This window comes from Sprattus sprattus (assembly GCF_963457725.1).
Source record: "Sprattus sprattus genome assembly, chromosome: 1".
NCBI lineage: Eukaryota > Metazoa > Chordata > Actinopteri > Clupeiformes > Clupeidae > Sprattus > Sprattus sprattus.
The window spans coordinates 38356361-38382871 of record NC_137920.1 but is presented as its reverse complement, the minus strand read 5'-3'; the positions used below and the strand labels follow the sequence as shown (position 1 = coordinate 38382871).

Genomic DNA, 26511 nt, shown 5'->3' with positions numbered 1-26511 from the left:
CGGAATACAGTTACACTTTTTTTGTGTCCTAATTACATAACGCCATTCCATGTATTCCGTTTCCCCCCAAGCCAGGTCAGCACATACTCCTAGACAGGCTATAGATTCAGCCAAGCTATCCTACAGAGATAGTAAGTTCATTTGAATGTTCTTGGCTTGTGTCTATGACATCAAATACGACAGGAAGATCAGCAGTCAAACAAAAATATTTATTGACCAGGAAGAACAATCACAAATGATGGAAGAACACTCATACGGCCGTGACTGGCATGCCAACCTGTTGTTCATTCTTACTAAAAAACAGCACAATGTCAAGGAATGTATGAATCAGCAGAGGAGCATACAACGAACATGGAACACTTGAAACAGAACTTCAAACTTTCACTCGTCAGGTCAACTTTCATTTTCGCATGGCCCTTTCACAGACCCCATCCACAGAGAAATCAAACCTCGATCTCCATGTATGTCATCTTGTTCAGGTACACGTACTACCAACACAATTCTATCTCTCATTGCTGCACCTGGGCGGGCAAAACGCCTGATAAAGTAATAAGGGGGGGCGGTGGTCCGAGACAGAAACCCCAAAGGGGTTACGAGCAGCAGACCCAAGTTTTGATTCTTATTCTGACTTGGCTTTCTCTAATGCTAACCTTCCAATGAGTTACATTGAATTTCCTCAAATAAAGATGATGTGGAGATGGAGACAAGAAGGCTTCGATATGGTGGATATGCTTGCTTGGTGGAATAACTGCTGCCGCCATGTTGCCTCAACACACCAATTCTTAACCGATACTCTTCAATGTAACCAGCTATAGACAGAGGTAGGTCTTTGCTATTTGGATAGAGTAAACCCTGTCATCTGTTGTGATGCAAAAGGGGCAGCCATGACCTCTGGTCTTTGGAAGGGTTAAAGGTTGCAGGAAATTCTGGGAAGGAATAATGCAGCACTTTTTCACAGCTCTGGGAGCTCTATGTTCAGACATAAACGTCCATTAAGGCAAACGAAAGAAGAGAACAATAACAAGTTTAAGGTTAATTAAACGTTAGTGTTTTGATTTTAAAGAGACCATAGTGGTCCTTTTAAGGCCTCCCTTTCTTCAGGTTGTTGGTTGGCTACAGTGAAGGGGAGCGGAGGGTCAACGTAGGGCTGAGTACTGCCAGTTTCTATCATTTCGATCAAGCTATTTATGTATTTGTTCACTAGGGTGCCATCTTGTGCTGAAAATAATACTTTTGGGTTGAAGAAAGCTAGCGGACTGGTAGTCCTGGTGTTTTTGTGGTATAATCTTCGACGCCGGTCCACTTGCATAAGCCACTTGCAAAACAATCATTGAAAACAGCTCTTCACATTGTCTACTGTACATTCACACAATGTATCGTTTGTAAGCGCAAATGTTTTGAGGTGCTCTAAGGCATGACTAGAGGTTCTTAGACAAAGCCTAGATGACTGAACTTCCCATGCTATGACTTATGAATAGAAATTTAGATGTATTCATGCTGTCACTAAATGGTTTATAGCGCCAAAACAAATTTGAAAAAAAGAACAAAGAAGAAATAAAAACAAAGGAAAAAAAACTACTTATGACATTCAATATCAGCCACTTGGGATTAAGTCACTTTTATGTCTTGGAAAGAGTGATATCATTTTTGAAGGGCCCCAATCTAGTTGGCACAGAAATAGGCTTACTGATTGGTCCTTCTCACTGCTAGTTGCGAGCAGAGAAAGATGTGCTTTCATGACACACACAAGTCTTTGATGTAGAGCCTAGAGTGTGTACACATATTTACAAGTGACTTTCAACTTTATGTACCTCAGTCTCAATTACTATTGTTTCCAGTAAGGCAGGAACGGATTTGCCATCTTTGTTTTTCTGCTTTGCTACCTTATGTTGGAAACATCCAGTGTGCGACTCTCTGAATGTTAATTCTGGTTTTCAGTCGTAGTTTTTTCAGTCATTGTTCGCAGGAGGACAAAGAGGGGGCGAAGGTGCGATCTAGCTCAGCTGCTGACATTCAGACATTTGGTGTGATGTCGCTGTGATGCAACAAGGACTGCACTGACGTCCGGCTGTCCCGGTTAAAGCTGGGTGAGTTTACGTCACAAAGAGTCACATCGTCAACAACATTCATTGTGTGTTTGACGTCCGTCACCATGTGGCAGACTTGTCTATGCTGTTTCCTAGTTATTTTGCTACTGCCCTCGCCACTGCAGTTGGGCCTCGAACTCTCAGCGTGTCCTTCTTACATTAATTACTCTAACTGCGCCTCTCCATGGGAAGAGGTTTATGGTTGATTGTATTTGAGCTGCCAGAAACAGCTAAAAACAGAACAGCACTTTTCTATTTTTCTTTTCTTCCTGGAGGCATTTCACAAGGCAGAACTTGGTGAAAGAAAGAAATCATAAGAAAAAAAAAGAAAGAAAGGGAAACAAGTCGAAAGTAGGACAAGTAGAGTGCTAAAATGAGAGCAAGGAAGAGAAGTGTGTGAGTGTGTGTGTGTGTGTGGGGTGGGGGTAAGCATGAAGTGGGCCACAAGCTATCAGACTGACTGACTGCTGTTAGAGCTCTCGTGTTTTTAGCGATTTTACAGTGCTCGACTTACTCGATAAAAAAGTGTATCTGCGTGCGTAGGTGAGGGGGAGGGAGGGGTGGAGCACAAACTTCTTACTAAAACAGTGGAAGACAGAGTTGTTAGTGTGATTCGGTGAGGGTGGTAGTGGTCTGGTTAATTGACAATGGCTTAAGACAAGTAGTGACATGATCAGCTGGTAATACAAAAAAAGCTGATTTAGCGTGTAGTGGTCTGGTTAGTGGGCCACACAGATACCTGTGGGAGATCTAGTGGTCTGGTTAATTGTTCACAGAACGAGGCGGAATACATGTAGTGATATGGTTAGCTAACCAAACTGGATGGGGGGTTAATGTAGAAGACTGTTAATTGGCAAACACAAGGGCTTGGGGGTAGAATGTGGGTGAATCAGGTGGGTTGTAGTGATGGTTGGAACATGGACGTGGACCTCTGGACGGAGAGAAGAGGGGGGGGCTACAGGAGGTATAAGGGAGATAAAAGGGGGTGACGGGGATGCGGAAGTAAAGAAAAGAATGAAGGAATGAATGATGACAGGAATGGAGGGAAGATCTAATCAGGAGAAAAAGGGCTAAGAAGGCAGGCTCAGTCTGTCCAGTCTTTCTTTATGTTGAGGTTCCACTCCCAGATGAGGTGATCGTGCTGGTCGTCGTCAGTGAACCTGGACTTGATGTTGTAGGTGCCCCGGGCCAGCATGCCCTTGGGAGCCTCCTCTAGCGGGGTCAGGAAATCGTACTCGGCGGTGGGCCGCGGGCCGTAGCTCCCAACCATGTAGTCGGACTTATCAACTGTTAGGGAAGGGGGAAGAGGAAGGAGACAGAACAAGACACATAGAGGAAAGATGTTAGTAGAGTTACTGCAAGAGTGAAACAAGCCAGTGTCACTATTTGCTCTAAGCATGCAGGACTATGTGAAAAAATGTAATACATAATAAGGGTGAAAATAAGTCACTGAGGGAAAAATGAACAGGGGGGTCTATCATGCTAAAGGTGGCGTTGTAAGTAAAAGACCTGCCCTGTATAAAAGAAATTCTAATCAGATAGATGGAAATGGCATAACTGGTAGGCAAAGGCATCTAGGCCATTAAATACACTCTGCCATGGAAAATGTCCAAAAACCAAAGGACTTACTTCGCACTCCCTTTCTGTAGGTCTGCTGGGTGAACTTTAGGCCAGACACAATCTCCCGGTTCACCTGGTGGGAAAAGGCTGAGGTGAAGGCATGTACTCACAGCAACAGCAATTAGACCAGACAAACTTCACACCATTCACGAAAGACAGTTTAACTCCTTGTGGAATATTACATTTTAAGCTCCACTGACAATAACTGATTAGTTGAAATGCAGATGTCGCCTGTAAAGCTGTGTTTGTGTCATTCCTCTGACTATCTACATTAGTTAATGAATTATGTCTCTGTTCACACTGTTTCTGCTGTGTTGTAGAACAGAGCACTAATGATGAAGCTAGTAGCGAGAATGATGAAGCTAGAAGTTAGAATGAAGAAATTGTCAGTGTCTACATATATTTGTTACTACTAACTATGTAGAAGCTATTGAATACTTTAAGGTGTTTTATCATGAATAACAACATTGAAATTGCATGAATCTCATGTGTGAAAGCAATTAAAACCGCTATTTATCACTCCCATTGTGTTCTGAGCACAAACAAAAGTGACAAAGAACTTGGAGTCTTTGGAGATATCTTACCTTGAAGCTAATCTTAATTCTATACTCAACACCCTCTTTAAGCACAAAGCTTTGCTTCTTATATTCCTCCAGATCTCCTGTTAGAAAAAAACACAAAGGAATAGTGCAAATGATATCTTCAGTATTTTTTGAAAATGAAACGTGGAAAAAAATATATAATATCAGGCCATAGCTGTGGAAAGTATGTGTTTAATGTCATGAGGTGGCCATTTCCCTCCTCACCTTGCAGGTCTAAAGTGAGGGGATTCGGAGCTGTGTCACACACCAAGGTCAACCGTGTCACCTGGACATTCGGAACCGCGCCGTCTGCAACTGAAACACCCACACACACAAAACATAGTAGCATGAATACCTCTGTATCTGGTTTTCATGTACTCGCCTCTCTCCTACAATCTGAAATACTATTCACAAAGTAATTTGGGTCACTGATCCCTTTCGTTTAACCCCAACACATTGGCACCCTCTCATTAAATAGGTTAGGTAGACTACCATGCATGATAACCCCTGCGTGTGGTAACTGGTTGTGAGGCATTGGCTGAGAAGAGTGTTAAGTCCTAAACTGAATACTTTTCTGAATAAAGCAAGTTAGTTACCCATTTCATCATTACAGAGATAAGTGTGAAGAGGAGATAGCCCCCACACATATGAAACGTCTACGAAAGGTCCTTCTATTGGAAGCAAAATATTGTGAACGACACCGCTCTGCTGCCTGGAGACAGATAGTCGTCATGCACATGTAGGTGAGTCATTTCACAAGCTCATGACACACACAACACCAGTGAGCGGCAAGCACCAGTTAAGCTAAGTGACAAATTCACCCTGATAACCCTAACCCTGGAAGAAACCTCACTGTCAAAAGTAGGATGGGAGAGACATAGGTAAGGGATTAACATTAAGCTCTGTGAAGTCGGAAAGGTATTACTTTGAGTCGGTACAGGTGTACTAATGAACGGATATTTAAAAAACGATATACAGTTTGATCTATGACTTAATAAAACAATTTGTGAAAGTAATATTGTCATCAAAACATGCTCATGAAACAAGTGCTTCTGGTTGCTTTTGGGACCCTGGCCTCACAATGGTACAGCCCAGATAGGGCTGCTGGAGCCAAAACTGTTGTCATGTGCCAGGAGCCAACCTGTACTGCTTCACTGCCAAAAGCACACCAAACACCTACAGTACCTAACTATCTATCTTAATTTAAGACCAGATAATTTGACACATGATAACACCAAATGCACAGACACAAACACAAACACACACACACTAACACACACACACACACACACACACACACACACACACACACACACACACACACGCACACATGCACACATGCACACACACACACACACACACAGACACATATATGCACAGACACAGACACACAAACACACACACGCACCAGATTCATGGCCGTCTCCGAGCAAGGCCTTCTTGTACTTCTGCAAGCTCTCGTCGTCCTTGTCCAGTTCGTGGATCTCCTGCAGTGTCTTCAGGGCAGGGGGCTTGTAGTTCACCAACTCTGCCTCAGTCTCAGCGTTCTCTGCCGCAATGGCAGCCAGCTGTTCCTCAGTGGGCTCCTGCTCAGCCATGACTGTGGGGGTACGGTTAGAGGAACAGAGAGCAGGTAGCAGTGAGAAAAATGAGAGGTGAGTGCAAGAGAGAGAGAGAGAGAGAGAGAGAGAGAGAAGTAAGGACATAAATGAAGAGAGAGAGAGAGAGAGAATTAGGGAAGGAAGGACAGAAATGAAGACAAAGACAAATAAACACGTAGACAGACAGACAGACATGGTTAATACCATGACAAAAGACACAAGAAAGATGGACAGCCAAAGAAAAAGACAGGAAGCAGAGAGAGAGAGATAAATGAATGTGATTAAAACATTTTCCACATATGCAGAATCATCCAGAGTGGCTGCGCACATCTTAAAATGAGAAGCACTCTCTCAACAGCAGAAAGCGACTAAGACACACCTACATAGGGAATACAGCGACTGCTACATCTACCACAGCGCTAGCAGTTCACTAACATGTTAGCTGTTATTACTCTGAGAAACAGATTAAACATAACTACTAAGATAATAAATGTTTCAAATATATGCTTATTTGGCTTCCTTTAAGGAAAACATTTTCATGAAGGAAGACACTCTAGGCAGTGTCTGGCAAGGAATCGACAACTGATAAGGTAACACTGTTTCTCGCTTGGACATTTTTTATTGTGGTGGACAATTATTAGAGACGCTTACAAAGACAGGAAGTGCATGTTTGCCTTGACAGCTTTCCAGACCACATGAACAGGCCTAATCATGCTCAAGTGGCCTTGTGTAGTGGTCAGGACTCAGGAGGCAGTTAGGCACTCACAGATTCACGGCCTAGTAAGAGGGAAATCATTCAGACATTTTGTGGAATCACAAAACTAACAACATTTTAGCTGCAGCCTTCTTAAAACAATAACCTGGCTTTCTGTCTGGTGCAATGGCATGACTACTGGAGGAACTGGAGGGGGCATTGCACAATTTTCTAAAAGCAGGAAAGAAAAGTAAACAGGCCAACTACAATTTCTTTACAACTTGCATGCACCAAGCATTTTCACAGAGCATATTGTGTTAAATGTGTGTACAATTTTTGTTATGTTGGACTAGGGGGATACCACTAAAATATTTTGACCTACACAGTATGCATGGTTCAGAGACTTACATACCTGTTTCTTTCTCCTAGGCTTGTAGAAACAAGTAGCTGAATTCCTAAAACTGACTGCGACAGCAACAGATAATTAGACTACCATAGCATGAATCCTCTAAGCTAAAGATCTACTTTTCTTCGTGTTATGTTTTTCAGTGTACTGATCATGTTATTATTGTGATCATCTAAATAAAATATTAATATCTATTATAAAATATCTTGAAGTCATTAAAAGAACTCAGCCCATGCCACTAAGGATTGCTCAAAGGGGTGGGGGGTGGGGGGGAGAGAGAAAGAAATGATGATACCTTACATTGATCTACCAAGCATTTTCTTGGGGATGTATTCTGCAAAGAATATTGCATCTATTGTGGCCAAGAAAACATTCATTTTATGGGATTGATCGCTGAAGATAATAGCCGCCCCCAAAGCAATTGGTTGTAAGACTATAAATAGGGGGACAAAGAGAGATGACCGATGACTGAGTGACTCTTGTGACTCACTCATGACTCTCTTCCAGGACAGATGTCCATGGGAAAGGTTGTGGACAAAGCATTATGTTTAGCCAGCAACCCCAAAGTCCAGTCAGTTTCCCAGCGCTTGACAGGCCACTGTTTAGTCTCAGAGAACGCATGTTAGAAAACCACACAAGGACATGAATCAACTTAGGAAGGTTTGGTGTAGGACCTTGTTGTCACAAAGGCTGTCAGATACTGTAAGAGAACAATAGACCAAACATTTGTGTTGTAGGCTAATACTTGCATAAGAACTCAGAAACCTCGTCAAGCTTGTGCCAGTAATCAGCTTAATTGGCTCCGTACTTAAGATATAGGGAGAATAAATACGACATTTATTTAACCAATTCTTGCCTAAAGAAGGCTAACTGTAGCACGTTAATCCGTCATTGTTATGACTGCATACCCTTAAGGGACGTGTTTCCAGGCTGCATCTTACAATAGAGGTGCTAGCTGCTATTTGCTATAAGGTTAGGCAATCTCTCAGCAAGTTGACGATGCCGTCTCACTCCTAAATATGTACATATTGGCACCATACGGTCCTATAAATTGGGCTACTTCAGCTAAGGATCTTACATTAGAAACATGACACCCATCCCTGTTTCTGACAGTTGTCTACATTGTATGAGTGAAAGATATGGCGAGTTTATCCGTGAGATGCACTGGGTTTAATTCTTAACAATAACCAGCCACGTTTAGCAAATACAGGTAATTGAGTTCAATAGTGAGATTGTCCAATGAGCTCGATCGAAGATTATATGACAATCTGCCAAAATGTACCATCTTCTCTCATTTCCGACGTCGAAAAGCCGAGACTCTATGGGGGCTTTGACAAAACGCCCAGTATTTGTTTGCCGGTATAGGTTAACACAATATTTTGTCACAGTGCAGATATGTACTTCGTCGCATGAAAAATACTTGATTTGTAGTAGCCTACATGTTCTTACCGTTAGCTTCCACCGATGATTTTTTTACCCTGGTTCTTTCACCAAGTCTGTGCTCTGCCGCTTTGTGCAAGTATGGCGAACTGAAAGCGGAGACGCCCGCACTGCACTACACGCTTCCGGGAAAGACGCAGCGTAAGTTCCCGGAGGCATGTCAGATATCTGCGATTTGAAGGAGTGGCTGGCACTTGTTGATCTGTACCTAGTCTCTGTTACTGCACAATTATTTTACAAAATTATTTAATAATGACATACCGTGTAAGTGGTTCAAGTCTTAGCCAACATGCTCTGTAATAGACCTCTTCAAGGGTTTGATTGGCTTAATCAGGGGCACCGTATGGAATAAGGCTACAACAAATCTGCCGAGGATTAGACGTATAGCTTTGACTGATAAATAAGATCATTGTATAAGATCATTACTGGCTTTGTGACACAAGACAAATCAACTACCAGCAGGATTAAATTCTTGTGATGTAACATCAAATCGTGTGTGAACTCTGATTCACTCAAATAGTATGAATTTTTTTCTGAATGAAAAAAAAAAAAAAATCAGGTCAGGAGCCAAGACATACAAAGGCACAGTAGGTTTAATACAGGATTACAAAAACCAACATTGATTACAGAAACCCACTATGTATTTTAAAATGTTTAGTCCTTGAGAGCATAAAATTATACAGGGCTGGAAAAATTAAAATCATAAAAACTTAAAAGCTCTCCGTCGACTTATGAACTGTGTACACAACCCCATGTAAGGTCCAATTCTTTCAAAAAACAAAGACTGTCCATCCTGAGGTCTGAGACTGGCATTTCTCTGTAGGAGAAGGGAATGGCTAGTTTCAAGCGCTGGCAGCAGATACTGCTTAAGTGGTATCCATCTGAAAGATAGGAAACAACAAAACGAAGCCATCAGACTAGTGAACAAGTAGCAGAGCACACAACCATTAATGAGTTTCTCTGCCTCCCAACTCAAAATGGAGGTGCTGAGGTCTAACAAGGAGGTACCAAATCAGCACATTACATTCACACAGAGTAGAGGAGTTCATTCAGAAAACAGCTGTGAAGACAGACAGGAGCATCCATCGTCAAAGCCATGGATACAAGAGAGGTCAAATGAAACCACAGTTTTGAGAAAAAGTTTCAATCTTCCCCCTACTCCTGGTGTTTGCACCTGATACATTTTATGCTGGCTGAAGGAGTATGGATGGTGTGTTAAGAGAAGGGACAACCCCAAAGATATGCTTTACTTAGACATGGTCTCTACCTTGTCTTCACCAGGTGCAGAACTCCTGTGTTTTATCTAGGTATTATTATAATAGTTTGAGCTCTTTAGTAGCTAAATGTTTACATACCTTGGCGTTGTAGGCATCTAGCTGTGCATCCAACTCCTCTGCAGTGAGCTGTTTGGTTTCATTTCGTCGTCCGCCTCGCCCTCCTCTGCCTCCTCTCCCTCGGTAGCCGCCGCCACCACCACCACCACCGCCGCCGCCACCACCACCACCACCTTCACGCCTCATCGATCTCCCGAAGTCAGGGTCCCTCACACCGAGTCGATCCCGTTTGACAGACCCAGTAGAATCAGAGTCACGAGCTCCAACTCGAACCCGCCTCTTCACTCCACCCTCATCAGAATGTCGGTCCCCTCCTCGTCCTCCTTCGTTGAAGCTGTGGGACAACTCAAGGTTAAGTTTTATGAAAAGTATACACTACTCTGGCCAGTGTAGTAAAAGAATTAACGAATTAAGTGCTACATGCAGTTTCGATCCACACACATCCAGATATAGCCCGACATCGAAATTAAAGTCTAAGGCTCTCCATCACTTGTTAGGTCTTGAAATTTAATTCGACTTTAATTGAACTTGTTTACTTGTTTTCAATTAGAATGCTGATATCTCTATGCTTCAGAGGAACAGGGGAGAGGTGTGTGCAAACTGAAATACACTCCTTGCTCATACATGCTTGGGGACACATTTAAAGGATGAGAACCATTTGCTGAGGAAATGTTTGGAATTATTTTGTAAATCATGTTTTAAATCTACAGTTAGCAACCCAAGACCCAGCGCATGTTCTTGCAAGTGTGAGCTTATGCAGTTAGGATTGATCATCATGATTATGGAAAACATTCTAGTATGCTTCAAAGAAACTGAGATCTTCCCTTGGCCAAAAGTCCTGAGCAGAAATGGCGTATTAATTATGTAAGTTTGTTATGTCCAGCATGTTAAGAGAAGTTGACTGCTCTTAAAGACAAGAGATGCCAAACCTTTGCCTTGATGGTGACCTCCGGCTTGAAGACATATGCCCCGACACCACCTCGATATCCATGGTGCGACCTGAAACCACCATAATAGATTTAACTCCCTGAACATCACCCGTTCCTTTCACCACAGTGGAAAAGAAAGACGAAAACAGGATGCAAGCAACAGGACTGACCATCAAGGGGGACACCATTGTAATGCTTCATAGCCTTCAGTGCCTCTGCTTTCTTCTCAAAGTGGACGTCGGCTGTTCCGAGGCTCCGGCCTGATCGGTCGTAGTGCACCGCTGCTTTTGTCAAAGTGCCAAATTCCTTAAATAACTCCTGAGGAGGATGAGGGAAAAATATGTTAGGACATCAATTTTTTTTCAGGTTTTTGATCATTGACCCTTATGCACTGCTCTCCCATGCCCACATCCACGGCTGAAGTGCCCTTGAGCAAGGCACCTAACCCCGATCACTGCACCGGGTTAGTGTCCATAACCTCACTGTGTGTTCACTGGGTGCTGTGTGTGTCACTTCACTGGATGGGTCAAATACAGAGGTGGAATTCAGAGTGTGTGTGTGTGTGTGTCTACACCACCTCTGCCATAAAGTCACTTACAAGCTAATCTTTAGTGTCTGGGTAGACTCAAGCTTAACGAAAGATGTTTCCTGCATTAAATACATTTAAAGCCAAATGAGAAGAACTGCAAGTCTTGTCCTGTTCGTCGTTACCAAGCATAATTTTAGTTAACTTTGCTGATGGGCTACAGATTTGTTTTCACACCCATAGCCACACCAGAAATGACTCCAATGGTAGCAGTAGTAACTGGCAGAGAGCTGTGCAGTGTAAACTCCATTCCCTGATGCCTTTATATCAGTACTTGAAATATTTTGCATATTTCTTGAAAGTAATGCCATAGCAACATACCTTTATGTCTGCATCGGACACCCCAAAGTCCAGGTTGGACACCATCAGTTTCCCACTCGTCTCCAAACCAACCACTGGACTGGTGTCTCGCCTTTCAGGTTTGCTACTTCCAAATCCATCATCAAACATGTCATGCTGCCATTTGTCTGGTAGTTCTCTTGGCTGTAAATTAGGGGTGAAAATAAAACATTGAAATCATAAGATAACACACATTTATATTAACTCAACTGTAATATATATATCCACTCATACTACACAAAACAGATATACTGTTGCAGGTACTAAAATCAACTCAAGGATAACTTAAAAACATTGCCTGCTTTAAAAAAAAGAAGTAACTACAACATATAGATACAAGGTTTTCCATTTAAGGAACACATCAAACTAGAAAATGCATTTCCTGAAGGAAATACCAGTGCATGAAATGCAAAAGTTAGGAAAGGAAGAAGAAAAGAAAGAAGAGTGAAAGAAGGAAAGAAGAAAGGAAAGAAGAGTGGAAGAAGGAAAGAAGAAAGGATAGAAGAGTGAAGAAAGGAGAGAAGAGAGGATGAAGGAAAGAAGAGTGTAAGAAGAAAAGAAAGAAGAGTGAAGAAAGGAAAGAAGAGTGGAAGAAGAAAAGAAAGAAGAGTGAAGAAAGGAAAGAAGAGTGAAAGAAGGAAATAATAGTTGAAGAAGGAAAGAAGAGTGAAAGAAGGAAAGAAGAAAGGAGAGTGAAGAAAGGAAAGAAAAGTGAAAGAAGGAAAGAAGAGTGGAAGAAGGAAAGATGAGTGGAAGAAGGAAAGAAGAGTGAAAGAGAAAAAGAGAGTGAAAATATTGAAAAAAGGAGATAAAAATGGAGTGAAGAAGAGAGATTGAGTGTGAGAGAAAGTAGACTGAGAGGGATAGAGAGAAAGATGGAGAGATGGAGAGAAAAAAAGTAGAGAATGGAAGGTGTCTTAATGTTCCTAGTTACAGTTAAATTGAGAGGGACAGAGAAGAGGTTCCTTTGATTTGGCGCAGCTGTCAGTGAAGCACAGGTGCAAGCCAGTTTAAAGACCCTATTATGATGTCATAATGGCCCAATGTAAGTCAATGGGAAAATTTCGATTCGTTTTTATTTAATATCTTAAAAAGTATAAAGTTTAGAAAAGTGAAAAATACATAGCATAAGTGTCCTTTACAAGACCTACGCGACAAAGTTTGAATGAAGTTTCTACGTTAAGCGGTTCGGGCTGAATTAATCGCAGAAAAAGGTAACAAGAATAAGAAGAAGAAGAAGAAGAAGAAGAAGAAGAAGAAGAAGAAGAAGAAGCCTAGGAATAACAATACAGGGCATTTCATGCACTGTAATTAAAAACTTTTAGAAATACGGAATGCTCCGATTTGGACAGAAAGATCACTGCGTTCTCCTCCAACTGTGATGGTGGATTATGCCCAATTCGCCTTCCCACCGTAGCACATTTCCTTCTCCGAAGATGTACATCGTTTTGAAGGGTATTCCTCAGTTGGTGTATTTCACAAAAGCTTAATTACAGTGCATGAAATGCCCTGTATTGTTATTCCTAGGCTTCTTCTTCTTCTTCTCACCTTTTTCTGCGATTAATTCAGCCCGAACCGCTTAACGTAGAAACTTCATTCAAACTTTGTCGCGTAGGTCTTGTAAAGGACACTTATGCTATGTATTTTTCACTTTTCTAAACTTTATACTTTTTAAGATATTAAATAAAAACGAATCGAAATTTTCCCATTGACTTACATTGGGCCATTATGACATCATAATAGGGTCTTTAAACTGGCTTGCACCTGTGCTTCACTGACAGCTGCGCCAAATCAAAGGAACCTCTTCTCTGTCCCTCTCAATTTAACTGTAACTAGGAACATTAAGACACCTTCCATTCTCTACTTTTTTTCTCTCCATCTCTCCAGCTTTCTCTCTATCCCTCTCAGTCTACTTTCTCTCACACTCAATCTCTTCTTCACTCCATTTTTCAATATTTTCACTCTCTTTTTCTCTTTCACTCTTCTTCCCTTCTTCCACTCTTTCCTTATTTCACTTTTCTTTCCTTTCTTCACTCTCCTTTCTTCTTTCCTTCTTTCACTCTTCTTTCCTTCTTCAACTATTATTTCATTATTTCACTCTTCTTTCCTTCTTTCACTCTTCTTTCCTTCATCCTCTCTTCTCTCCTTTCTTCACTCTTCTTTCCTTTCTTCTTTCACTCTTCTTCCTTTCCTAACTTTTGCATTTCATGCACTGGTATTTCCTTCAGGATATGCATTTTCTAGTTGTCCTTACAGTCGTGTATTTCTGCCAGGGACAATGCCGACTATGTGCAACAAGGCATGTCCATTTCAGGCTTGTTTAAATCAATTTTTGATGTCCGATCTAACTAAATATAAGGGGTTGATGGGGTGGATTTTAGAGCACATTATTAAGTTAAGGAGACTTCATCGTGAGCAAGGGAAGTCCTGAAGGGTTGCTTATCCATTACTAGACATTTACATGGAAAACTCGACGTCCTGGACTCGAGTGGTTTGCCTCAACGTGCAACTTCAGCTTGTTACTTAGTGCGTCTTTAGATAACGTAACCAGCTCAGACGTTTCTCAGATGCGACAGGTCACAGTTGAATATTCCCGTCAAAAAGCAAAGACAGGTTACATCGATGCAACTATTAAACTTTACTTCTCCTTGATGAATTCATAGACGCGAATACTACACTTCAAATTTCAGGATCAAACCGCATGATGATCGTGTGTAGCTAGCTAGCTAACAAACGAACATTAGCATCTGACTAGCTATGTGGATTACCGAGAGTTTAAGGGCGGCAAGTGTTCAGCAAAACCAACTAATGTGTCCTGCTTCCAGTCACTCGACCAGTCTGGATTTATATATTTATCTTTACCCTGGAATATGGAGTCTGTCTCGGTCTGTCCCGGTTGAAATTTTGTCGACTTTGTCTAGTTGGACCCGATCCGCTTCGAGAGCCACCACGGCTGCCGCTTCCTCTGCGAGGTCTTCCACCGCCTTTCTGTGTTTTATCTTGTTTGATGATTTCATCCAATGACATATCAAGTTTGTCCGACATATTTCTAAACTATCAACACTGTTCTTAGACAATTAACGTTAGGTAACTCAACTTAAACTTTTCCGAACACCCGAACACAACTAGTCACAACAAAAGATAATCCAACTTGCTAGCTGCTAACGCCGTGCTTATGTACGTCACGGAAGTGACGCATTAGTATACTACTTTCGCCGAAAAACGAATCAAGTGGAGCCCTCTAGCGAATATTTTCAGATCCACATCGTGTTGCTTTATTGGAAAAATACTTTTCATGTCAGTTCTCTCTTGGGTTGTATCGGACTAGACTATGGGTCTGGTTAAACATATTTAAGCTATAGCGATCAAAACATTTTACATTTGATTGTATCTGGTAATTTAGCGTTTTATATAATTGTAGGCTTACAGGCCCATTTCGATAACAGTGTTTTCTACAGTATGCAATGTCTGAACTAGGTAGGCTGCATGATCTTACAGCTGAAGACTCTTTAGTCACCTTAGTCATAGAGTAGGGTTTTATCCAAATTAAAAACAAAATGTAGACCATATTTCTTATCTGACGTGCTTAATGCGCACTTTTATTTTGAAAGGGCACTAACAGTGAACCCTACATAGTGGCCTCCCGAGATTATTGACCCCGAGGCACAAAAGACCACATTGCTTGTCATAAAGTCGAATTTTACTGCAAGGAACTCTTCGGGACTACCTGAGTTAATTTGAGACAACGGTGAGTGTAATTGCATGGGGCAGGATAAGCCTACATGTAAGGTTATGAACCAGCCTAATATTCGTGAACTCTGCCTCTCAAAGTGATATTGTTTGTGTTAGTTGTTTATGCTGCTTAGAGACTGTTTTTCACGTTTTCATATTTATATTTCATAAACCGTTCCCCACGGTAAACAATGCGAGGGGGACCAGATTCAACCGGTCATACACAACCCAGTTACTAAGACTTTAATATCTGCAAGTGCTGTCTTGTATCGTTGTTTTGAATTCACGCATGTAAGGCGTCGTTCATGTATTTGTAGCTGAACATGGTGATTCAAGTCTTGGCCACACACGTCACTGTCATTTATAATCATGATGCTCATTTTATTTTTCTTCATAGGGCACTTCTTTCCAGTAGTCTGCTCTCAACTCTGCACGGAATGCCTTTACCATCACGTGACCTATCCCAAACGCTCCCCCCTCATGCGCTGAATCGGTTGGCCAAGGAATGGCTGATGGAAGATACACCGAACTTTGACCTGGCAGGATTGTGCGTGGGGTCACAGGAAGTGAAGGCCCGTTTGTTGTGCAAATCCCCAGGCACTGTACTGGCGGGCTGCCCATTCTTCAGTGCAGTCTTTGCAGAGCTGGGATGCACTGTAGAGTGGACCTACGCAGAGGGCCAGCTACTGGGTGAGAGACCTACCTGGGGACTTTGTGCAATGCTTTGGAATCATTGGTTTTCTGAAAAGGTGTTTAGGAAAGCAGAATACAGACCATGGAATGATTTAAGTGTGCCTGTCTATGCTGTATTTGCCCCAAAATGGGACCTAGCCATCCTGTCACATACTTCTATCTGTCTGTCTGATTTATGATGGGGATTCTCCTGTGCTAGGCCCAGACCCAGTGACCCTTACAGCAGTGGTCACCGGCCCAGCCAGGTGTGTCCTGCTGGGGGAGAGACCAGCGCTGAACTGCATGGCACGGGCCTCCGGCATCGCCACCCGCTGCGCTCAGCTGCAGAGCCTGGCCCAGGCCGCCGGGTGGCACGGGCAGGTGGCGGGCACCCGTAAGACCACGCCAGGCTTCCGTCTGGTGGAGAAGTACAGCATGCTGGTGGGAGGGGTGTCCACACACCGGCACGACCTGAGCAGCATGGTCATGCTGAAGGACAACCACGTGTGGGCAGCCGGAAGCATCACACAGGTAGGCTGGTAGCTGACACACAAGCTGAGGAACACAGGAGAACACAGAACGAGGGAAGAACTAGGAGTTCGGACCTTTTTGTTCTGGGAAGGACTCAAATCCCAGCCCATGTCTAGGTTCCTCAACCTATAGAAAAAGCTGGCCCATATTTTATAGGCATTGTATTTAAAGATGGAAATATGCAAGGAGGATACCTTTCTCACACGCTGAAAGGGTTCCCCCTTCGTTATCCCCTTCTATCGAGCACAAATGTTAGGCCTGCATTATATAGTTGAATATAAGGTCACTGCTTAGATGTTCAAAGTTAAACTTGTTGTTTCCTGTGTTGGAAAGTGTCTGCTGAAAGTGCACTACTGCGGGTCCATTCTGTTGCTGAGATATCTCATTATATCATCTTGCAGGCAGTTGCGGATGCGCGGTCAGTGTGTGGCTTCAGCACCAAAATTGAGGTGGAGTGCAGGAGCGAAGAGGAAGGGAGGGAGGCCGCTGTGGCCGGAGCGGAGATCGTCATGCTGGACAACTTTAAGCCAGAGGTGAGGTCCATATCGAAGCTTTCATTTCTCTGTTTAGACGTTGGCCTTCAACACAGTGAATCAGACTGGTGTGTACTCCTACGTGTCTCTCATTGTACAATTTCCTCTTTCAACTTAAAGGTGCAGTCTAATCGAATCTGGTGGTCATTTTTTACCACATAAATGGAGACTCTTGGTCAGGCAATGGTACAAAAATCTGTAGTACATTTTATTTACAATGATCCACATCAATGGAGAGAGAGCATGGCTTCACATAAATATTCACCAGCTTCTCTGATAAGAGCACAGAAAAGTCTCAGTTTAAGTATCCTATGTCTGACAGGAGAGGGCGTTAATCATCAGGGGCTAGCCTACGTAGGTCACACTGAGGAGTCTGAACTGTCATCAGTTGTTATCCTGGCAATTTAGAGTACGGTAGAAATCTGATGATGCAGAGAATGCAAGAAGTAACAGTAACAAACTGAACCCTTACACACACACACACACACACACACACACACACACACACACACACACACACACACACATACACATACATACATTCAGGCATTCTTCTACTAAAACCGGATTCTGTATATAAGACAATGAAGGCCCCATACAATAGTCTAGCCAATCAACATGTTGCTTTAGCTGCACAGATGGAAGGGGTGTATTTTTGCTGGCTGTTGAGCTCAAATATCAACAAACCTTTTGCCTGAACTTGCTATTTCATTAAGGAAACACTACATGGCGAGACCTTGCATAGCAGTCATTAGCCATGTCCTTGTGAATGGCAACAGATGTAAAAGCAGCATAAAATGACTAACTAAGATATTTGCAGCACAGACCTTTCACTTACTTTTATATCTATTGTATGGTCTATGTGGTACTGTGGTTCTCAAAACATGGATTTTAATTCCCCTGTAGGTGAAAGATGTGGAAGCTAACACATTTATTTTACAAATGGCCAACCTCAGTAACCCCGCAGTGAACACTGGCCTAGTTCTCACTTCTCGTTTGTGTTCACATACAGAAATAGAGCACATGTCTGTCAGTCTGGGGTTCAACTGTTTGTTATACAAAGCAACGCACAGAAGACATTTTTTAGTGAAGTGTTAGAATAGTTTCAAAGTTTACAAATAAATGTCACACAATTCAGAAATGTATTTGTGAATCGGGTGACATTTATTTATGACTTTTGAAACGTTTCTAACACCAAATGTGTTGCCTTACAAGCTGCATGCAACGGGATTACACAGGTGTGAAATCTTCTAAAATTAGAGGCGCTTCCTGTGTATCGCTGTAGCTGTTTTTGCTGTATGAGCCGTAACTTAGTAACTATGTAGATTACAGTGTTTGCTGCAAGGTATCAGAAGACACTCTAAAAATGGCAATGCGCAAGTTTCAACCAGCCTTCTCCATTAAGCCATTTGGTTGCATTGTCAGCTTAGTTTTAGGTTACTTTTACACCCCCACTCATTAGAGCTGCTTATTATATACTGGTATGTTTTCCTTTACATGAGATTAACCTAGAACTAAAACATATTGAACCTGATATCTTTTTCACTTCCACTTTTTTCATCTTTTCTCTTTGCTCTTTGGCACAGTTACTCGTAGCTTGTAAGTTGTTCATCAAAATAATCACCCTCACAGCATATAATGCATTCTGGGCTTGCATTCTACAAGAAGCCGTTTAAGTCTGTGAAGTCTTCATTTTTGTTTAAGAGGTGAACAAAAGGAACCTGGAGAAGAATCTTCAACAGGTACATGCTGACAACCAGAGGCATGTGGAACTTGTGTTACTGACAAACATTCCACTAGTTGGAGAGATGGGTTTACCACTGGATGATAGCCTGCCCTGGTGGAAAGAGGTAGTGCTTTCTGCAAGGTTTGCATCGGCTCCTCGCCTAAATGGGGTACCTTAGTGTGTCTATAAAGGAGCGCCTGATGTGTTGAGGTGTCTTTGGAAGCTTATGGTGATTTTATTGGAAAAGGGAACAATTCTGAGGAAGTGGGGTCGGATAGGTTGTACTTTCATTCCGAAGGAGAAGAACACTGACCATAGGCCAGTTTCGACCTATCAGTCTTTTCAATTCTTCACACATATACTGGCAGCATTTCTCCTTCAACTTTCATCATGGCAATGGAGGGAATAATAAGGGCATCTGAATGAGTTGGTTGTGGTAAGAGGCTACAGGACTCACCCGGTGGAGAGTGGACCAGTTCCACGTTCAGTGACTGAGGACAGGTTGAAGAGAATCCATTGTAAAGGCAGTTTGGGCTTTTGCCACGCATAAGGTGGCCTTTGACTGTGTATGAAGTTTGCTTTTTCAGAAGAGGAGAAATTTGAGAGAATCATAAATAAGGCAGTTAGAATATGGCTTGGGGTGCCATGTTGTCTAAGTACTGTAGCATGGTATGGAAAACGAATTTTGGAGTTACCAATGACCAGCTTGGTGGAGGAGTTAAAATGTGCTAAGACCAGCCTGGAGATGACTCGATGTCACAGTCCAAGGGACCAGCAGTCAAGAACAGAGTTCATGAGAAGCGGTTCAACATGCTCAAGGTGCACTACAGCATAGAGAGCTTTATTGGGCAGGCACAGAGTGGAAGAGCAGGGGTTGTTTTCTGATGGGTCCCAGGCCATGTAGGCCTCTCCAGTAACGAGCGGGAAGACAGTGCTGCCAGGAGAGTGTCGTATTTGTATCTACTTATGACTGTATTATTGAATAATGTGTGTATTGCTGGTACTGGAACATGGACATCACAACAAATAGAGGTAGCAGTTAGATGAGAAGACTGCCATAAGGCAGAAGGGCCCTTTCTCGGAGAAATCATATGGCGGACATGCCTTTTCTTATAAACCCCCTTGCAAAGATATCTTTTATGATAAATCACGTGGCAAACATGCCGCCTCGGCAAAGACTACCTAGGTGCATTAGGGACAAAGGGGGGGTCAGGGCAAGGTGACACCTGGTATCACAGGAAACTGTGCACCATGTATCTCGAGGTGGTTAATTCTGTTGACGTAGACAAAGCAAACTGTTTAATATGCAACATTGTTAAGATAGTTGGACCCATTGCTTTCCATCTCGGTGTGGTCGAGTCCAATGACGCAAATAAGGTACCTGTTGTTTTCCATCTCGGTGCGGTCGAGTCCAATGATGCAAATAAGACGCAAATGAAACCAGAGCAAAGGGGGATTTGATCAATATAAAAGTGGGCACAGGGACTTGTTGGTTAGGTTTTCTACTGGATCGCTCTTGCAATATGCTAAGAGTCTTTGAGATGCTCCATGGACCAGCTCAGCAGTAGTTATCTCCTCTCAATTAAACTGTTCAGTATATTCATACCTATTTGCCTTGAGAAGTTTCTTGAGAACTCTTAGAATTTTCCACGACAAGAGCTCTCACTGCTGACGTCACTGGATGGTCAAACCCCAGCCTCAGACCCGTACTGGCCTCTTCTATTTCAACCAAGTGGCAGACTAAATAGGGTGACTGTCCTGTCAACAAATTGCATCAATAAGAGAGTTTCATTTTCCTTTTAAACCTTTTTTAAACATGGCCAAGAGGCGTATACCAGGTGCTGTATTGGTCAGTCAAGGCTCACTTGTGTTTCTTTATTAAAGGGTAAGGAACCACCATCATGCCATTTCTACGTCTCCCGCAATTAGGGATTGTTTACTCTATTGTCCTTCTGTAAACACCACAACGGTTTGATTCTCAAAGGACCTTGGGTAATGTTTTTAATAAGGTGCCACCACAATTTTTTTTTTTTAAATACAGGTGTATTTGAAGCATCTTGTTTAGTTTTTTATTGATCTGTGTAACTGTGTTTATTTATTATATAGATTTCACAATATCTTTTTGCCATGAAATAGCCACAGGTGCTGCTAATATGGCATTAAACAAATCATTACTTACTTACTTACTTACTTGCTTAAGTTGAACATGTACAGTGCCCTCCACAATTATTTGCACCCTTCTTGATTTTTGCAGCTCAACAACTTTTCATCGCACATCGTGTTCTTGGGTTTTTCCCATAGTTATGAATGACTAATGGAATTTGGCCTGTGTCACCTCAAATTTGTACGCCAGTGTAGCAGGAAGTCATGGTTTACCTCTTAAGAGTTCCTTATCAAACAGGCGAACTTAAACATTTAAAACATGACTGGAAACATACTTCATGAGATTTGAATTATACATTATTATTATTTATTTTTTTCAATAATTTTATTTCAATGAAAAGGTACGATTTTTGTGTGAAATATTTTGAGTGAAAGCCTAAGAGGATAAACAGCAAAGACATATTTTTCATAGCCTGTTTTGCTCATATTCACTAAGGGTGCCAATAATTGTGGAGGGCACTATAGGAAGATCATTTGTTTGCCTTGCTGATGATCGGAGTCAGTGGAACAGTAGGTTTTCTATGTACTAATTCAAAGTTAGTCAGTATGAAATCAACATTTTAGACACAAAACAGATTACATTAATTGTGGGAATACATTGCATTAACAAACGGCATTAAAATGACAATACATTTGACAGTAAATTACATTGATGTAGACATACAACTGAATGATGGATTCTTAAAAAGGCTAACAGCCTGTGATCTCACATCCTCTAAGATAACATCAGCATGTTGACGTTTCATTCCCGCAAACTTGATGACCGCTTTCCCCTTTATCTCTTTAAATAAAAAGTAGCACAAGTTGCGAGATTGTGTGTGTGTGTGTGTGTGTGTGTGTGTGTGTGTGTGTTTAAGAGAAGATTATTTAAGCAATAAGCCCCAAGAGGCCGTGCTTTGGGCTGATTTTAGAACAGGTAAGGGGAGTTGTTAGACACGACTCGAAGCCCCTCTTACCTGTTCTAAAATCAGCGCAAAGCACGGACTCGCAGGGCTTATTGCTAAAACTGTCACTACACATATTTGATATGGTTTCATTAAATAAAAACAATTCAATTTAAGAAACAATAGTTTAATGATAAACCGTCATTCTTCCGCCACTACAAAATATAGTTCCTAAATAAATCGTTGCCACGCAACCCTTGAAGCAATGCAACAGCCAGATGAAACACTTGCGCTACCGACAAAAAAGGGGTGCTTATATATTTGCATTAAATATATCTCTCTCTCGGGGACAACTTAAACCTGTCTTCATCAGGCAATGCAGTAATCCAAGCAAATATATTGTCTTTTCCAATTGATGCAGTAAGTGCCCTCCACCGGTTATTTGCCATCTGGGAATTCTCTTTGCTCCTGCAACAAAAGATCGGAAATTGGACACATGTGTCTCCCCAAATCTAGATTTCTTGAGTCCGACTGGACTCCGATGTAAACCCCTGGATACACGATTCTATTCCGCTGGGAAACGAACTAGACACGCATGTGTCTCTCGAATCTAGATTCCAATTGGACAACAACAACTTTTGCACGTGCATACATGCATCATATGTGTCTATGATATGATAATCGCTGCTAGACGCTCAGTTCTTGTGCTCCCTCTCATTCACGTTGAAATACTGAAACCGAAACTGAAACTTTGAAACTGGAATGCAACTGTTTTGGGCAGAACTCGCTAATTCAGTGAACAAATATTTTCATATTACTTTTCCACCAGTTGTTAGTCATGTAATCCATTCATATCGATGTGAATCAATCAATACTAATACAACTTTAACTGTGGTGTGTTTTTGTTTCATTTCACAACGTATTTACTGTATAATCAACGGTAGCAGATGTAAACATTCCGCATTTGATTTGAACTGACGCGGCCAAGATCTGGATTTGTCACTGCCATGTGCTTTGAGATAAAGCAGTTAACCCCCCATGGAGAGAATCGGATCGGAGTACTGCCATCATGTGCACGCACTGATAGAGATGCCTGTAGAGACCGGCGCCACACGGCAACTTACAAAAATTGGGAGGTGTGCGACCAGCTAAACAGGCACGCCAAAGGAAATAATGTCACTTTTGGAGTGCACCGCCTTGCACAAGGACTGCAACAGCGGCCACCACTTCCTGTGAAACAGTCAGCCTCTGACTCAAACCAATGGTGGCCTGATGTTAGTGTAGGAACACTTTTAGAGGAGATAACATGACAACTTTAAAAAAATAAATTCTTGACAAGTCTGTGAAGGCCAATAATCATTTGTGGGGCACCAGAAACCTTCAAAATGTGAGAAGTCGGTATTATACTTAAAAGTCCTGTGGCTTTGAAAAGATAAAGCTATGGTTTCCACTTTTCTCTAATTTAGTAAGGAAGTAACTGATACTGCAAGTGCTTCTCTCTGAGATCCTCAAGCACATTTATATATTCATCATCTCCTCAGGGTCAGACAGACCAAGTATAGGAAAAGGGCTGAACCGTGTGAGGGTCAAAGGAGATGCAACGTGACTATGTGCAAGGAGGGTGTGTTTACATGTCCCCGGACACATAGGTTGTAGTTCCTTTTTTTGCTGGTCACACAACACCCACAATTTCAAAATCAACCATCGCCCTCACCATCTGTGAGAAGCGAAAAAAGGAGGACTTGAACATTACAATAATGTAATAGAGCTCGCACACGTTAGTTTTCCTCCCCTTGATCCATCCTTCCCCCCTGCTCTCTTACTTTTTATAATTATTATAAATGTTAAGTCGGCCACCAGCCCTCCCATTTCTGAGATAACTTATTGGTTGCTCATGAACCAGGAGGGAGAAGTGATGAGTAAAAACAACTCCCACGTTTCACATCACTGTGTGCCTCTTGGCATTACTACTTGTCTAGGTTGTCTTCATCTGTATCGTACATCCATCCCCAAAGGCATTACTACAAAAGTGCACTGCATTGATTCCATGAGTTCTCCTAATTAGTTTTTTTTTTAAATGTAAGGCCATTAAAGTTCGTTTTCCTGAGCGCCTCTTTGGCCCGATCTTTTTGTGATGTCTTTACGCCTCTGGAGTTTCTTTCCACCTTCTTTCTTTTTTTGCTGCATGTCCCATCCTTCACTCTGTCCTCTTCAGTTACATCAGGAGTTAAAAACGACCAGGTGTTCAGGTTCTGTTTTTGGTGTGTCCACAGGACTTGCTTGTCACGGCCCGGGCTCTGAAGCAGGACTTCCCTGGCGTGATCATCGAGGCCAGCGGAGGGGTGACGCCCGAGACCCTGCCTCAGTACTTCTCCTCCCACGTGGATGTCGTCTCGCTGGGCTGCCTGACCCAAGGGTGCCCCATCTCAGACTTCTCCCTCAAGGTGCAGCGCCCCGAGACCCAGACGGGGCGCTGATGGAGAACCATTCATGGAGGGGACAACAGGGGGGATGTCGGCTGGATTCATTCCTGCTAGCTTCCCTTCACTGAAGGTGCCAATTAGGAGAGCTAAACTAATGCTTATCTTATGTTAGTTTAACATGATTCTCGATGTTAAACTCATCATTTTGGGTCCGCATTTTTACTAGGGACAGAAATTATTGAAATCAGACCAGCATTAAGTCATTATATTACCATTAGTTACTAATGACTGTAGAAACACACACGTCTTTGTAGGGATCCTTTCCATGAACACTTAACAACGTGTTGAATGACACTATGAGCCTGTCAGTGGTGAAAGTGTTTTATTTTGACGCGGTACTTGTATTGTATAGATGTTTCGTGTTTGCAGGTTATAGCGTTCCAACTCAATACTGGACAGATTGTTTTTGATCCTAGTAAAGGACCTACAACGATGTGAAAATAGGGCCCAGGTGATCATGTGACATCGCTCACACACTTACCAGACAAATACAATACCACTTCATTATAAAACTCTTGCATCAATAATTTACATGTATTTATGTATTTGAAAGGTTTGCAAAAATATTTTTAAAAAGTTAGCCAGATTATTAATTATTAAGATTATTAATACCTTAAAAGTATACATTCCAATACAAAAGAAATTCATAATTTTATCTTTTCATCACATTTTTAATGGATGTTTCCTTTCCAACAGATCGTAGCTGTTACAGCTCTTACTTTTTACACCTGTTTCTAAAGTGCAATAATGTAAGGGTGTGTTTGATATAGTGATGTGAACCAAATAAATAAAAGCACAAGATATTCTATTGCGTTGTTTTCATTGGTTATATGCAACAATGAACATGTGCTGTGAGATCATACACCTCAATTGTAATGCTCCGTCTGGTTTTTCTTATTTTCCTATCCTTACTTAAGAGTCAACTGCAACGTGCTGGCCAACCATATGTCCTCAATCCTTTTTTTTAAACCTTTACTTCCTACAAGCATGTATTCTGTATAATGTCATTGGAGAGTGCCAGAAGGCTTTTGTTATAAAGCAAGTCTGGTAAGCGTATTTTCTCGCACTGAGTTATCAACTTTTGGGATGTAGTGCTACGCAAAGATATCCCACATGGTAGGGATGTCACAATACCAAAATTATGACTTCGATACTATACCTTCCAAAATATCACGATACCCGATACTTACGATACAATACCACAAATACGTTACGATACCACAAATATGATACAATACTGGTATATTTATCTAAGATAGTAATACATAAAACATCTGTAAGGTTGATTCATTCCTGTTAGCTTCCCTTTACTGAATGTTTTAGGAGAGCTTAACTAAGATAATGAGTTTCATAACTACTGAGCATCTGCCCACAATTGCTTCGTGCCGTCAAAGCTCTTCTCATGATTCACCCCTTTTGCAACACAGAACATGAAAGCTCTGAATACTGGATAGTCAGCTGGTACAGCTTAGCATCCCTGTCCTGCTTCAGCATAAGACTTTTTTAACCTTGTGGAAACATGCTGTGTTACAATTACTGTACTCTGGGGCTCACGTAACCAAATGAGATGTGTGGAGGCTGCCTGCAAGGAAGGGTGTGGTGTTTGAAGAGAACACTGTATTACATGTGGTTGTAAATGTAGCTGAGAAGGGAGGGGAAGTGATGGCACGCCCTTCCTGTTGCTAGCCATCAAGAATCACCAGAGTCATGAGGTCAAATAGAAGACTGATGCTAAAAATTGTGACCATTTTACAAGAGATAAATGTGAATATTATCATTTTGATTGTTCAAATGGCTCATTAAAAAAATAAAAGCAGCTACTCTTTGCAGCAGTTGAGAAAACCTTCTTAAGAGGTGCTTTTCCCATCATATTTGCCTTATCTCTTATCTAGAGAGAATTGTGAGGATTTGGAAAGAGCTAAACTAAGTGAAAAGGTAACATTACTTTTTTTATGGCAAGGACACAGAACAGAGACTTTTTGATCATTTGTTAAGGAAACCCCATACCATATGTGGCGGTGCAACGGTTAAACACTTGTTCAGGTTGTTTTTCAGAAGAGCTAGAAGGTGAAGAAAGGGAAGAAGAGGAAATGACGCGAAAAGGCGAATAGATCAAGGAACTGAGTAACGCCCATGTCAACAGTATCTGAAGCCTGACACAAGACTCTTG

The 26511-nt window shown here is 41.9% G+C and overlaps 3 protein-coding genes across 4 annotated transcripts; 1 reads left to right on the top strand and 2 right to left on the bottom strand.

The window, feature by feature from the left end:
* Nucleotides 1-195: 195 nt before the first annotated feature.
* On the bottom strand, nt 196-8524 carry LOC308374802 (rho GDP-dissociation inhibitor 1-like). 2 transcript variants are annotated; one of them, XM_080850740.1, is made up of 6 exons: nt 8439-8524; nt 5697-5888; nt 4514-4603; nt 4292-4368; nt 3717-3780; nt 196-3374 (listed from the first exon to the last, which is right to left on the bottom strand). In XM_080850740.1, exons 2-6 carry the CDS (start codon nt 5884-5886, stop codon nt 3172-3174), a joined length of 624 nt encoding a protein of 207 aa, XP_080706866.1. In that variant the 5' UTR covers nt 5887-5888; nt 8439-8524; the 3' UTR covers nt 196-3171. The 2 variants fall into 2 exon arrangements, with proteins under 2 accessions (XP_080706866.1, XP_080706867.1); XM_080850741.1 differs by having other exon boundaries at nt 4514-4597.
* A 480-nt stretch (nt 8525-9004) lies between these two features.
* Nucleotides 9005-14762, bottom strand: LOC308374783 (aly/REF export factor 2-like). The gene is made up of 6 exons (XM_080850717.1): nt 14480-14762; nt 11600-11761; nt 10863-11010; nt 10693-10762; nt 9785-10097; nt 9005-9310 (listed from the first exon to the last, which is right to left on the bottom strand). The coding sequence occupies exons 1-6, from the start codon at nt 14660-14662 to the stop codon at nt 9296-9298; spliced, it is 891 nt and encodes a 296-aa protein (XP_080706843.1). The 5' UTR covers nt 14663-14762; the 3' UTR covers nt 9005-9295.
* A 1024-nt stretch (nt 14763-15786) lies between these two features.
* LOC308374791 (nicotinate-nucleotide pyrophosphorylase [carboxylating]-like) lies at nt 15787-24335 on the top strand (the record flags this gene model as incomplete). Its single annotated transcript, XM_080850730.1, has 4 exons — nt 15787-16039; nt 16242-16552; nt 16954-17085; nt 24132-24335. The coding sequence occupies 4 exons, from the start codon at nt 15787-15789 to the stop codon at nt 24333-24335; spliced, it is 900 nt and encodes a 299-aa protein (XP_080706856.1).
* Nucleotides 24336-26511: the final 2176 nt, after the last annotated feature.